This window comes from Oncorhynchus gorbuscha, linkage group LG10, assembly GCF_021184085.1.
Source record: "Oncorhynchus gorbuscha isolate QuinsamMale2020 ecotype Even-year linkage group LG10, OgorEven_v1.0, whole genome shotgun sequence".
Lineage (NCBI taxonomy): Eukaryota > Metazoa > Chordata > Actinopteri > Salmoniformes > Salmonidae > Oncorhynchus > Oncorhynchus gorbuscha.
Window position 1 is genome coordinate 55,551,225 of NC_060182.1, and position 14,154 is coordinate 55,565,378.

Sequence of the window (14,154 nt, forward strand, 5' to 3'; positions counted from 1 at the left end):
GCATTTAAAAAGCCCTAGTGTATACCCTTTAAGACAATCAAACATGCGGTAGCGGAGGCGCTTTTAAGGCGCCACATTCCATATGTCTGAAAGAGTTAGGCTATATGAATGGAGTAGGCTAGTTGAGGATGAGCTACGACGTTCTTCTTGAACGTCGTTCTTCTTGCAAAGCATGTAAACGTTTTAATCGAACTATTATATTAATCTGACAGTTCACAATAATCACATTGTTGTGTGAATGTAACCATACAGCAACAAACATCGTAATAGTAATAATTATATAAATAATGTTTTAATTGTGTCTGAATTAAGACTAATCAGAGATTGTTTGTGGATGACATAGAGTCACTGACCAAATCACTACAGTATCAAAACATTGGGATCAAAAAGCAGGGCTCGTGCCAAAGATGCCATGATAATAATACAGTACAATTATTACTCAACAGGCAAGGATATAGTGCATCAGTGTTCCCAGTACAATAAACACATAATATGATATATTATCACTTTCTAAAGTGGAGGTGAGGTATATCAAATTTGAGAAATATATAAATATTAAGACAAGCAAAGTCGGAGTGGCATTGACTAAAAAACAGTAGAATAGAATACAGTATATACATATGAAATGAGTAAAGCAGTACAGTATGTAAACATTATCTAAGTCACTAGTGTTCCACTATTAAAGTGACCAGTCTATATAGGGCAGCAGCCTCTAAGGTGCAGGGTTGAGTAACCGAGTGGTAGCCGACTAGTGATGGCTATTTAACAATCTGATGGCCTTGAGATAGAAGCTGTTTTTCAGTCTCCCGGTCCCGGCTTTGGTGGACCTATACTGACCTCGCCTTCTGGATGGTAGCAGGGTGAACAGGCCGTGGCTCGGTTGAGCAAAGACACATTTCTTCAGCCTCCTGAGGTTGAAGAGGCACCGCACCGTTCACCACACTGTCTGTGTGGGTTGACCATTTCAAATGGTCAGTGATGTGTTCGCAAGAGGGACTTGACATTTTTCACCTTCTCCACTGCGGTCCTGTAGATGTGTATAGGGGGCGTGCTCCATCTGCTCTCTCATGAAGTCCACGATTTGTTTTGTTGAAGGAGATGTTATTTTCCTGGCACCACTCCGAAAGGGCCCTTACCTCCTCCCTGTAGGCTGCCTGGTCATTGTTGGTAATTTGCCACTTAAAATGAAATGCTTCTACACCTGCATTGCTTGCTGTTTGGGGTTTTAGGCAGGGTTTCTGCACAGCACTTTGAGATATCAGCTGATGTAAGAAGGGTTTTATAAATACATTTGATTATACAATGTTTGGTTTGACCATACAGTGAAGTGTTTTTCAGAATGTCTAATATGCTATAAACGTTGCAATCTTGAATGTGTCTTGGTCAACAATGTACCATATTTGACCCTTAACCTATACTAAAGGTAAACGGTTAGTTAGACTAGGTTGGGGAGAGCTGATCATAAATCAGTTGTTTGGACTCGAAAGTACTGTAATCACAGTTTTTGAACATAACCCCATGCAAAATCACATCGAGTCACTGAGTGTGGGGCGGTAGGGGTGTTGTCTTCGTCACAGTAATCCGATTGGGCTAAATGCTTCCTCAAAATGGGCTTTGAACTTCACACGATATACAGAAATAGAAGACACAGCCGGTGGAAGTATGCTAACTGGGAGAGGCTCAATTCAATTATTAAATTAAAGCAAGCACACTAAGCTACTTATCTAGCTTATTCACGAGCTCGCTTGGGAAGCCAGTGATATCACCAACAGCACTTCGCTAACTGTTCTATATCAAGAGGAGACTAGATCGGGCTAGCAATTCAACTAGCAGATAGCTAACGTTACAGATGCAGCCATCAAACTACAGGTGGAAACTGATAGCTAGCTAAATTATTCGGCTAGCTTGAAGCATTGTAAGATTGCACCAAGCCAGACCTTTGAATTGGCTAGCCCCTTGTGCTACGAAGAAGAAATACAGGCTCACTGACAGCTAGTAATCTAATTCAAAGACTAAGGGAATGGACTTTACATTGGACTTTGCGGCAGGATGCATAGGAGGTAAGTTAAACTATAGCCAGCTAACAAGCACACCCTTGGATATATTGCTTCAATGATTGCTACGTGGCAGCAGCACCGAGTCATGGAAAGGGTTTGCCAAATGCGTCGCGTAGGAATCGTTTTGAATTTACATAATGATTCGTGGCTAGCTATGTTAATTTGCTAATGCAGAAATGTGCCTAGTGATGGCGCAAGTTTACCAACAAAGAATGGAAAAATACTGAGTACTGTGAGCGTCTTGTCCACTAGTCTAGCACTTTCTTGCCCCCATTGTTGTTTAACTCGCCATATGTACTTAGCTGGCTAAACCTGTTGGTTTCTTAGCTATAGAATAAATCTGGTTGATAACCTTTTATCTCACAACCAAACAATTAACGTTACATTCATTTCAATCGAAACTATGTGCTCATAGTTGGGAGTGGTACAATGGGCAGTCCCTCAAGCACCAACTTCACATGGTGAAAACTGGTGATTGTGAAGTGAACTAACGTAACGTACAATCTTCAGATTTTTCAGACCGGGGTACTCATTTTTTAAGATTACCCCCCCCCCCCCCCCCAACACAACATTAAACTAGGTGTATTTCTAGACCTTAGTGGCGTTGTGAAATAGGACCTGTCTAGCTAAATTACATTGTTAAAATTATTCTCCACAGGAAGTTATTTTCTTGACTTCCTACAAAGATGTATAATTGCCTTTAACCCTACCTCCATCTCAAATTATATGAATGTTTTCCCGGTGAGCCAGACAGACAAAGTTATTGATTAATAAACTATATCCTTGAGCATTATTGTGATACTGTCTCAGCTACAGATAATGTCTTGCAAGTGAGGGTCAGACTAATGTACTCTAATCTGAAACTGCCCTAGGCAGGTTTAGTCCTGTGACACACACAGGTGGTGTCAGATAGTATTGCGTTTTCCTCTCTCTAGCAATCATGTCAAGGACAAGGGTACAGTGAACAACTGTTGATGGCAGTCCAGATAAGACTGTTTGTTCTTGTGTGTGATGCACTTGATATTCAAACATGCACCCGCCACTGTTGCAACAATACCTCAGTGGTTGCAACTTAAATCAAAGACTGATAAGCAGTGGAATGCATCTCCATGCTCTCTACTGTAGTGTTATTCACCACTCTCTATGCTATCCTGTTTTGCAATTAAGGGTTTGTTTTTCCTATCAGTTTCACATGGCTTTAACTTAGTATAGCCTACATTACTTAGCAGAAATCAACTGCTTCCAACAAGCAAGTGCTTACTAACTGATCTTTGTCATTTTCAGGTGCTGCAGGTGTTTTGGTTGGCCATCCTTTTGATACTGTAAAGGTGGGTTTATGTTTTCTCGCTGGCAAATGCCTGACATTTTCTCGGCTACTACTTACAAATAATAAACAGCACTTTTTTCCCCAGACCACACAAACATGGGTATTTTGGCTGTTTTCTGACCTAGTGACATCAATGGAAATACTGTTCCCGCTACCCTAAAAATTCTTACGAGTCATTTAGGGGTCTGTATCACATGAATCCAATGTTTTTATTTTTAATGTATTTAACTAGGCAAGTCAGATAAGAACAAATTCTTATTTTCAATGACAGCCTAGGAACAGTGGGTTTAACTGCCTTGTTCAGCGGCAGAACGACATATTTGTAACTTGTCAGCTCGGGGATTCGAACTTGCAACCTTTCGGTTACTATTCCAACGCTCTAACCATTAGGCTACTTTGCATCACACCCTCCTCAACTTTCAAGAATAACCTTATGTATATCCCATTGTCAATGACACACGTGTGTGTGTGTGTGTGTGTGTGTGTGTGTGTGTGTGTGTGTGTGTGTGTGTGTGTGTGTGGGAGAGTTGGTGATGTTGTTCTATATTAATGGATTGGAGAGTTGATGTAAGTTGGTGCCTGTTTGATATTGATTTAATTAAATGCAGTCTATTAAAAGGGTCAATCTGGGATTGGTCCATGCATTTTTGGACTTAAGTTAATATCTACAGTTGAAGTCGGAAGTTGCTATACCTTCGCCAAATACATTTAATCCTAGTAAAAATTCCCTGTCTTAGGTCAGTTATTATCACTACTTTTATTTTAAGAATGTGAAATGTCAGAATAATAGTAGAGTGAATCATTTCAGCTTTTATTTATTTCATCACATTCCGAGGGTCAGAAGTTTACAACACTTAATTAGTATTTTGTAGCATTGTCTTTAATTGTTTAACTTGGGTCAAATGTTTCAGGTATCCTTCCACAAGCTTCCCACAATAAGTTGGGTGAATTTTGTCCCATTCCTCCTGACAGAGCTGGTGTAATTGAGTCAGGTTTACAGGCCTCCTTGCTCGCACATGCTTTTTCAGTTCTGCCCACAAATGTTCTATAGGATTGAGGTCAGGGCTTTGTGATGGCCACTGCAATACCTTGACTTTGTTGTCCTTAAGCCATTTTGCCACAACTTTGGAAGTATGCTTGGAGTCATTGTCCATTTGGAAGACCCATTTGCGATCAAACTTGAACTTCCTGACTGATGTCTTGACATGTTGCATCAATATATCCACATAATTTTCTTACCTCATGATGCCATCTATTATGTGAAATGCACCAGTCCCTCCTGCAGCAAAGCACCCCCACAACATGATGCTGCCACCCACGTGCTTCACGGTTGGGATGGTGTTCTTTGGCTTGCAAGTCTCTGCCTTTTTCCTCCAAACATAATGATGGCCATTATGGCCAAACAGTTCTATTTTTGTTTCATCAGACCAGAGGACATTTCTCCAAAAAGTACGATCTTTCTCCCCATGTGCAGTTGCAAACCGTAGTCTGGCTTTTTTATGGTGGTTTTGGAGCAGTGGCTTCTTCCTTGCTGAGCGGCCTTTCAGGTTATGTCGATATTGGACTCGTTTTACTGTGGATATAAATACTTTTGTACCCGTTTCCTCCAGCATCTTCACAAGGTCCTTTGCTGTTCTGTGATTGATTTGCACTTTTCACACCAAAGTATGTTCATCTCTAGGAGACAGTACGAGTCTCCCTGAGCGGTATGACGGCTACGTGGTCCCATGTTTATACTTGCATACTATTGTTTGTACAGATGAACGTGGTACCTTTGGGCGTTTAGAAATTGCTCCCAAGGATGAACCAGACTTGTGGAGGTCTTTTTTTTTTCTTTTTCTGAAGTCTTGGCTGATTTCTTTTGATTTTCCCATGATATCAAGCAAAGACGCACTGAGTTTGAAAGTAGACCTTGAAAAACATCCACAGGTACATCTCCAATTGACTCAAATGATGTAAATTAGCCTATCAGAATCTTCTAAAGCCATGACATCATTTTCTGGAATGTTCCAAGCTGTTTAAAGGCACAGTCAACTTAGTGTATGTAAACTTCTGACCCACTGGAATTGTGATCCAGTGAATTATAAGTGAAATAATCTGTCTGTAAACAATTGTTGGAAAAATTACTTGTCATACACAATGTAGATGTCCTAACCGACTTGCAAAAACTATAGTTTGTTAACAAGAAATTTGTGGAGTGGTTGAAAAACGAGTTTTAATGACTCCAACCTAAGTGTATGTAAAATTCCGACTTCAACTGTAGCCATTGATTCTCTAATGTAACTTAGAAATTCCTCATGAGCATTGGTCTTACCCTATCAGAACCCAAAATATAACCTTGGTTTATTATTTGTAAGCAATCACTGTATCACTTCAAAACATGGTTAAAACTACTATTCTTATCTCATTGCTGTTCAGTCTTTGCATCCATGTGTGAGATTCCCTGTGCCTATGTTTTTGAGTGGTAAAATTATTCTCCTGCCCCATTCCTCTGTTATTTACCAAATGAAGTGGTGGGGAAAATGCTTAGTTATTGTTTGTGCTTTTAGTTAGTTATTGTTTGTGCTTTTAAAAGGTGTTGATCTGCACGACTACTGAATTTTTATTTTGTTTACTTGGTCATAAAAAGCACATTCTAAACTTCAAACACTTTTTTCCCCATCTCAAGATGTTAAATGACAATTAGTATAGTAAGTGCCTATTATGTGCCAAATAAAGTAACCGGGTTGACGATTATCTTAAATCAGCCAGGTACCGGAAGCTTGTGTGCAACAGGGAGTGGAAATTGAATGCAAGCTTCACAAAAAAAATGTGATTGCTAAAACATTTCTGTCTATGGGCAACAGGGTTAACGTTATGTTTGACCTGCTCAGTGTTCCCCCACAAAACACTAGAAAATGCCCATAAGGCATAGAACCAGCTTACCTGCTTTTACACTATGAATATACTTTGATGTTCAATGTTTCTTTTGAGAAACATTTTAAAAAGGATTAGTTTTACCATATTAAAACGACAGTTCACATAACAGGGTTGACCTTAAAACGAGGGGCAGATAAATAAATCACATGAACGAAATAATCTTCAGATATACATTTGTTGAAGTAACTAGGGCTTTACAATTATGGTGAAACTTGGAGACATTGAGACATTTTTTTTGTTAAGTGGGTTGAAATCCTCCTAGAATTGACACGGGGTTGGTTGACTGAGGGACATGTCAAGGCAGAGGGCAAAGTATTTTGTAAACATGGACTTTTTTTTCCATAAGGTAACTTCTAGTAAAGTTATACCAGTCATAGCAATAAAGTTATTTGGGCTCAAAATAGCCTCATGAAATGTATATTATATAGCTGTGGAAACCTAAGAATCAGTAGGCTTAATTGTTTTATTATAAAAATGTCAGTACAAGTCTCATCGTATTTTCATACATGTAATTAGTCTAAGAGCTGTAATTTGCCAACACTGAATCTTCGAATGTGTACTCAATCTCTAAGCAACAAGTTACAACCCGTATCAGGATGTTTGATATTTGACAGAACCTTTTTCCCAAGATGTGTATTCGTACACTTTTTACATTTTTAAAATAATTTGGAATATGAAGGCGCCGAGGGAGGGACCACAATGTTGATTTAAAAAAAAAATCTCTGAACTGGGAGGGCTGTCTTTAACAGCATAGGTGTCACTTTGTTGTAGATGAGGGACAATCAACCTCTGCACGGATGACCTAGCTAGTAAGTACGGTCAAGGTCTTCTGTTTCTCCCCCGTGTCTTGTAAAAAAATATTCTCCAGATGTACAAGCACAGAATACTTATTTGTTATATATATATATATATTTCACCACCCAAATCCCATACCTTGGTACACTACATTTGCCAATAGTAACTTTTTCATGTATTGTCCCTTTCCTTTTGTATTATTAAATGTGGCAGTATTGTCTTTGTGCTTTTTTTTAACAAATATTGAGGTGTCCATTTTTTTTTTTTTTTAGGTACGACTCCAAGTTCAGAGTGTGGACAGACCTCTGTACCGCGGCACGTATCACTGCTTCCAGTCTATCATACGACAAGAGTCGGTGAGTACGACCACCATGACCGACTCAAGTTCCTCACAGTACCAAGTCTGTAGAACTCACCTGATGTGGCCTACGGGCTGGACGTTTGAGACTGCTGTAGTGGGGGAAACACTTACATTTTTTAAGTGCTTGTCTGGGTAGTCACCAGTGGTGAAATCTTTTCATATTCGAATGAATCCGTTTCACGGTGGTTGGCTCTGCATTGCCATGTGCTCTGTGCAGTGCCAACTACAGTTGTACCATTGGTTAGAACAGGGCTCTACTCAAGTGTCTCTCGTTACAGTCTTGTGCGTCAGCCTAGCAGAGAGCCTATCAGCCAGTCTGGAGGGAGGAGGTTGGGAGAAATATCAGTAGCCAGGGTTAATCGGAGCGTTGTGCCTGCTGCGCGGCTAAATTAAGAGAACCGCCTTATCACTCGCACAGGTTGGGAGTTGCGCCAGGTTTTAATGGGGTAGATTCTGCTGGGCTGCCTCAACCTGTTTTTCGTCGTGATTAGGAATTCCCTCAATGGTGGAGTACTAGTGTTAAGCTATATCATCATTAAAGGAGTAGAATAGCGGCATATACAGCACATTTAGCATTATACCATTGCTTTATAAAGAGTCTGGCCTTGAGAACAGCATTTATTGTAGTGAAAGTGTGATTTGGTTAAATAATAATAAATATGCCATGTAGCAGATACCTTTATCCAAAACTACTGTTTATTCCCAGTTATTCAGCTTCATTACCTTATTACTTCGGTCCCTCTTTTTGCTGTGTGTCCACAGATGACAGGGCTCTACAAAGGCATCGGCTCCCCCATGATGGGCCTGACCTTCATCAATGCCATCGTGTTCGGTGTCCAGGGCAACGCCATGCGCAGGCTGGGCCACGACACACCGCTCAACCAGTTCCTGGCTGGGGCTTCGGCGGGGGCATTGCAGAGCATCATTTGCTGCCCTATGGAGCTGGCCAAGACACGGATGCAGCTGCAGGGCTTGGGCGAGAGGAAGTCCAAGCAGAAGTTGTACAAGAACTCACTGGACTGCCTGGTGCGCATCTACCGGAAGGAGGGCTTCTGCGGAATCAACCGGGGAATGGTGACCACGCTGGTCCGTGAGACGCCGGGCTTTGGGATCTACTTCTTGACCTACGATGTCCTGACGCGCCACTTGGGCTGCGAGCCCGACGACCCCTACATGATCCTTAAGTTGCTGTTTGCCGGCGGCATGTCGGGCATCGCCTCGTGGATCTCCACCTACCCCGTGGACGTCATAAAATCCCGGCTCCAGGCGGATGGCGTGGGTGGCCACAACAAGTACAACGGCATTGCAGACTGCATGCGTCAGAGCATGAAGCGGGAGGGCTGGCGGGTGTTCACGCGTGGCCTCACCTCCACACTGCTTCGGGCATTCCCAGTCAACGCCACAACCTTTGCCACCGTGACTCTGTTCCTCATGTACATGCGGAACGACGAGGGCGGCATCACAGACTGCGAGCCCCTACCCGCCCACTCCTCACTCACTGCGAGCCCACAGCAGGCCCAGCCCTCAAGCCTGTGACCTGGGGAAGATTGTGCTTCTGCTCTGGTGACCCTGACTGGAGTGGAGGTGGTCCCACAGTGCACCAGTTAAGCTGCTGAGACCTGAGTGACTTGATCACTCGACAAAGGATATTTTTATACAATGTATTTTACGATTGGAAAACTTTGGTTGTAAATATTTACGTGTCCCTTTTTTGACCCTTGGTTTTCTACAGAGCAGCCTTTAAAAATATTTTTTTGGGGTGAATTCATTTCTCACTGGGGGAAGAAAGCAATCACACTGAAAAAGTACATTACTGAACTGGTCACCCTGGTTACAAACAAAACACCCATACATGTATTTATGCACAGCTTAGTATATTTATATTGCAGGGTTGGAGTAACGGATTACATGTAACAAAACTAACTAATCCGTTACCGGCAAAATGATTGTAATCAGATTTGATACTTTTGAATTCAGAAAGGATGTTGGGGGCTCGGGGAAATCGGACTCCTTTCCATTTTCTCCTGACATTCAAATCAGCAAGTTTTAAAGGGATACTTAACGATTTGATCTACTTCCCCGGAACTCATGGATACCATTCTTATTTCCGTGTCCAGAAGGAAGTTGGGAGGTAGTTTTGCTAGCCAATGACTGGAAGTCTATGGGTATCTGCTAGCAGATGCCTATAGACTGTCATTAAAATGCAACATCCATTATGGCCAGCCCTTAACATTTATTCATCCTGCAATAGATGTCATTCAATTGGTAATATACATTTTGTCTTCGAATCATCTTAAGGGGAAAGTAACAAAGTAAAGTTTGAGGAATCCAAAAGCTATGTGACTGATTTAGAATTTCACATGTAAACTAGTAATTAACGGATTAACCTACCCAACCCTGTTTATGTATGTCTGAAAATATGTACTGTATACACAAGTGAAGCTTTCCGATGAAAAGACTAACTCTGGAGTCCTATTTTCGAGTACATGGTTTGGAATCCATAAGGGTCCGTTCACATTGCTTGCTGGGGTTAAACTACCTACACTGGATATCAAATTGAATTGCACGTGCATGTTTCCCAATAACTAATGACTCGTTTCTATATGCTGGATGACACTGCTTGTACAGAGTAACGTACTGTATGATGTATTTATACTGTGAATTGGGGTCAGTGCTTTCGTCTTTCTTTTATGGCACAATTTAAGTGTGATCGTAGACAAGGGCAACTCTACTACGGTATATGGAATGCTGCTTCCTGTTTTACTGTTACAGAAAACCATCAGCATTTTGGTTGTACTGTACAGGTTGGATGGCATATGTCCAATCAGAGCCAGAGTCCAGAAGGGCTCAAGTGCTTGAAAAGGGCAAGTAACTTTTCTTTTGTAGGTGTAATGTTTGTTCTTATATAGGTCTTAATGTCTTGCAACCAAAGCAATATGTGGAAAAAGAAATGGCTGAATAAAAACCTATCTAATAGGAGTCTTTGTCATGTCTTTTCAAGACCAGAATGTAACAAAGTATGTCTGCCAAAGGTCAGGATGCAATACGATTGTGCTTTTGTCGGCTATGCACCATTTCAATTTAATTTCCCACTAAGCCGAGCTGTGCAGCAACGCGTTTACATTTGCCTCTTTAAAAAGGTGCATTGCCAACGGCACCAGATCGGATTAAATCCTGGCCTAAGCCTTAGCACTCACAGTATCTTTTAAGGGGTGGATCAGCTTACTATTGCAGAAAGATTGTTGCTTCCATCAATGTAATTGTCTGCATTTCCAATCCCCCATATTTTTGGTAAATATATATACATTTTTAAGAATATACTTTATCCCCCCCCGCAAACACCACCAATCCCCCAATTGGAGTAAACTAATAAACCTTCAGTTTATACATCTTATACACTTAGTTTTTCCTCTTTCTGATGTCCATCCAGTTTGATTTCTATTTAACTGCTATTTCAACAAATGTCAACTTATATCCATCTAGTATAGGCAACTCAAACTGAAGGGAACAGTCACTGCTCTAGAACAGGCAGACATTGCTTTTGAAGGCAACCTAGGTCAAAGAATGTGTATATTTTATTCTAGGTCGAACCAGCGACCTTTTGGTTACTGACTCAACCGCTAGGCTACCTGCCGCCCTAAGAAATTGACCAAATTTCGATTTGTCACTGGCCTACACACACAATACCCCATAACGTGAAAGCGGAGTTATGTTTTTAGATTTGTTTCTAATGAATGAAAAACAAATGTATTGAGTCAATTATTCACAACCCCTTTTATGGCAAGCCTAAATAAGTAGTAAAAATGTGCTTAGCAAGTCAGAAGTTGGATGGAATCGCTGTGTGCAATAATACATTAACATTTTTTTTTAATGACAACTGTACCTCAAGTGTACAATTATCTGTAAGGTCCTTCAGTTGAGCAGTGCATTTCAAACACAGATTCAACCAAAAAGGGCACCTATTGGGAAGTTTCCTTCCTCTCTGGCAGCGGAGTTAGGAAGGGCGCCTGTATCTTTGACTGGGTGTATTGATACACCATCCAAAGTAATTAATAACTTCATGTTCAAAGGGATATTAAATGTCTGCTTTATTTTATTGCCATCTACTAATCTGTGCCCTTCTTTGCAAACTATTGGAAAACTTCCTGGTCTTTGGTGGAATCTGTGCTTGAAATTCACTGCTCTACTAAGGGAACTTACAGGTATTTGTACCCCCAAAGATGGGGTACTCATTTTAAAATCAAGTTAAACACTATTATTGCACACAGTGAGTCCATGCAACTTGTTAAGCACATTTTTAATCCTGAACTTGAGGCCTGCCATAGCAAAATGGTTGAATACTTATTGACAAGACATTTCAGCTTAAATGTTTTATTAATTTGTAGACATCTCAAAAAATAGAATCCCTCTGACATTATGGGGGTATTGTCTGTAGATCAGTGACGCATTTAAATGTAATCCATTTAAATTGCAGGCTGTAACCCCACGAAATGTGGAAAAAGTCCAGGGGTGTGAATACTTTCAGAAGGTACTGTATATGACTCCATAGTGCATGTTCGCCCCAGAGTGTCAAATGTTTTTATGTGAGAAAGACCAATGACGTGTCCTACTCTGTCGTTATGTCTTCTTTATGTAATGAAAGGGTGAACCCTTGTGGTTCAGACAGACTAGTCTTGCCAGACTCAGCAATGCGAAGAGACTAGACAGACATTTTGTATTCTTGGGCGATAATATCTGTCAATGTGTTTTGACCGAATCAAATGACCGTAAACAAATAAACAAATACCTCTGATTTCATTGTGAATTTGATTTTGTTACAGAAAAATTGTGAATTTTTATTCCTGCAATCAAAACCTTATATTTGATCTCTTTACAAAATATGAACACAAAGATATTACTCCATTATTTGAACAGAAATTGTAATAACTGAAAATATTTGTTCAACAAAACAGAAATGCACTTATACATTTTACATAGGAGGGAACGAGTACTTACAACTTGCATTCATCATACCGTACATTCACCTTAGTGTCCGTTATCAAGTCTTATTTCAAATGTGCAAGAAATACTCATTTTGTAATGGGGAACGAAGGTGAAGTCCAGGTAGACCATCCCTTATTCAGTATTCTTTATTCCATTTGGTGACTAATGAACACAATTCAAGGCCATGATGCCATTAGAGGTCCTGTTTAAGAGCAAGATTGTAAATTGTCCTTGAGGCACAGATCTAGGATCGGTATACTCTCCCAAAATCCTAACCAGTATCCATTAGGAGGGAAAAGGGCCACCCTGACCTTAGATCAGTGTCAATGGAGATTTAAGCAGTGATGGCTGGCTAAAGGTTGTTCTTCCCGGGTGTGTTTGTAGTCATCAGGGTGGTGTCACAGGAGTAGCGTAGGCAGCGGTAGATCTCCTCGGCTCTGGGGCGGCTCACACACGCCCCCTTCTGTAAAGCCTCGATAGAGCTACAAGTAGAGGAGAGAGAGAGTGTTAATGCTACTGTAGCTAATTATTGTATTCTCTACTATATACACTACATGGCCATGAGTATGGTGGAAACCTGCTCGTTGAAAATCTCATTCCAAAATGGGCATTAATATGGAGTTGGTCAGCCCTTTGCTGCTATAACAGCCTCCACTCTCCTGGGAAGGCTTTCCACTAGATGTTTGAACATTGCTGCAGGGACCTGCTTCCATTCAGCCACAAAAGCCTTAGTAAAGTCGGGCACTGATGTTGGGTGATTTGGCCTGGCTCGCAGTTGGTGTTCCAATTTATCCAAAAGACAATTGATGGGGTTAAGGTCAGAGCAGGCCAGTCAAGTTCTTCCACACCGATCTCAACAAACCATTTCTGTATGGCCCTCGCTTTGTGCATTTTCATGCTGAAACAGAAAAGTCCCCTCCCCAAACTGTTGCCACATGGTTGTGTGTAGAATTTCATTGCATGCTCTAGCATTAAGATTTCCCTTCACTGGAACTAAGGGGTCTAGTCCGCACCATGAAAAACAGCCCCAGACCATTATTTATCCACCAAACTTTACAATTCTCACTATGCATTCGGCAAGTAGTGTTCTCCTGGCATCCGCCAAACCCAGATTCGTCCGTCGGACGGCCAGTTAGTGAAGCGTGATGAATCACTCCAGAGAACACGTTTCCACTGCTCCAGAGTCTATTGGCGGAGAGCTTTACACCACTTCAGCCGATGCCTGGCATTGCACATGGTGATCTTAAGCTTGTGTGCGGCAGCTCGGCCATGGAAACCCACTTCATGAAGCTCCCGACAAACATTTCTTGTGTGGACGTTGATTCCAGAGGCAGTTTAAACCATAGTGAGTGTTGCAACCAACAGACAAATTTTACGCACTACGTGCTTCAGGACTCGGTGGTCCCGTTCTGTGAGCTTGTCTGGCTTATCTTTTCGCGGCTGAGTCGTTGCTGCTCTTAGATGTTTCCACTTTACAATGACAGAACTTTCAGTTGACCGGGGAATCTCTAGCAGGGCAGAAATTTGACGAACTGACTTGTTGGAAAGGGGGCATCTTATGACGGTGCTACGTTGAAAGTCACTGAGCTCTTCAGTATGGGCCATTCTACTGCCAATGTTTCTCTATTGAGATTGCTTGGCTGTGTGCTCAATCTTATACACCTGTCAGCAACAGGTGTGGCTGAAATAGCTGAATCCACTAATTTGAAGGG

At 41.3% G+C, this 14,154-nt stretch overlaps 2 protein-coding genes across 5 annotated transcripts in view; one reads left to right on the forward strand and one right to left on the reverse strand.

Moving 5' to 3' along the window:
- The first annotated feature begins 1,540 nt into the window (after positions 1-1,540).
- LOC124046253 (mitochondrial basic amino acids transporter-like) lies at positions 1,541-10,438 on the forward strand. The gene is made up of 4 exons (XM_046366413.1): positions 1,541-2,060; positions 3,342-3,385; positions 7,371-7,454; positions 8,222-10,438. The coding sequence occupies exons 1-4, from the start codon at positions 2,021-2,023 to the stop codon at positions 8,993-8,995; spliced, it is 942 nt and encodes a 313-aa protein (XP_046222369.1). The 5' UTR covers positions 1,541-2,020; the 3' UTR covers positions 8,996-10,438.
- A 1,411-nt stretch (positions 10,439-11,849) lies between these two features.
- The window catches only part of fancm (FA complementation group M), a 72,224-nt gene continuing 69,919 nt past the window's right edge, over positions 11,850-14,154 (reverse strand). For 3 of the 4 annotated variants that reach the window (XM_046366411.1, XM_046366412.1, XM_046366408.1), the window contains one exon: positions 11,851-12,924. In XM_046366411.1, the coding sequence (XP_046222367.1) occupies positions 12,795-12,924 (130 nt within the window). In that variant the 3' untranslated portion in view covers positions 11,851-12,794. Of the gene's footprint in view, positions 12,925-14,154 lie in introns of all 4 variants that reach the window. The other variant, XM_046366409.1, reaches the window with a different exon arrangement.

What these genes read in the sequence shown, in the direction of transcription:
- LOC124046253 (XM_046366413.1), top strand. Translation starts at nt 2,021, where the DNA reads ATGGACTTTACATTGGACTTTGCGGCAGGATGCATAGGAG. An exon ending in TGCGGCAGGATGCATAGGAG is followed by an intron (nt 2,061 to 3,341) that starts GTAAGTTAAACT and finishes TGTCATTTTCAG; the next exon opens with GTGCTGCAGGTGTTTTGGTT. An exon ending in ATCCTTTTGATACTGTAAAG is followed by an intron (nt 3,386 to 7,370) that starts GTGGGTTTATGT and finishes TTTTTTTTTTAG; the next exon opens with GTACGACTCCAAGTTCAGAG.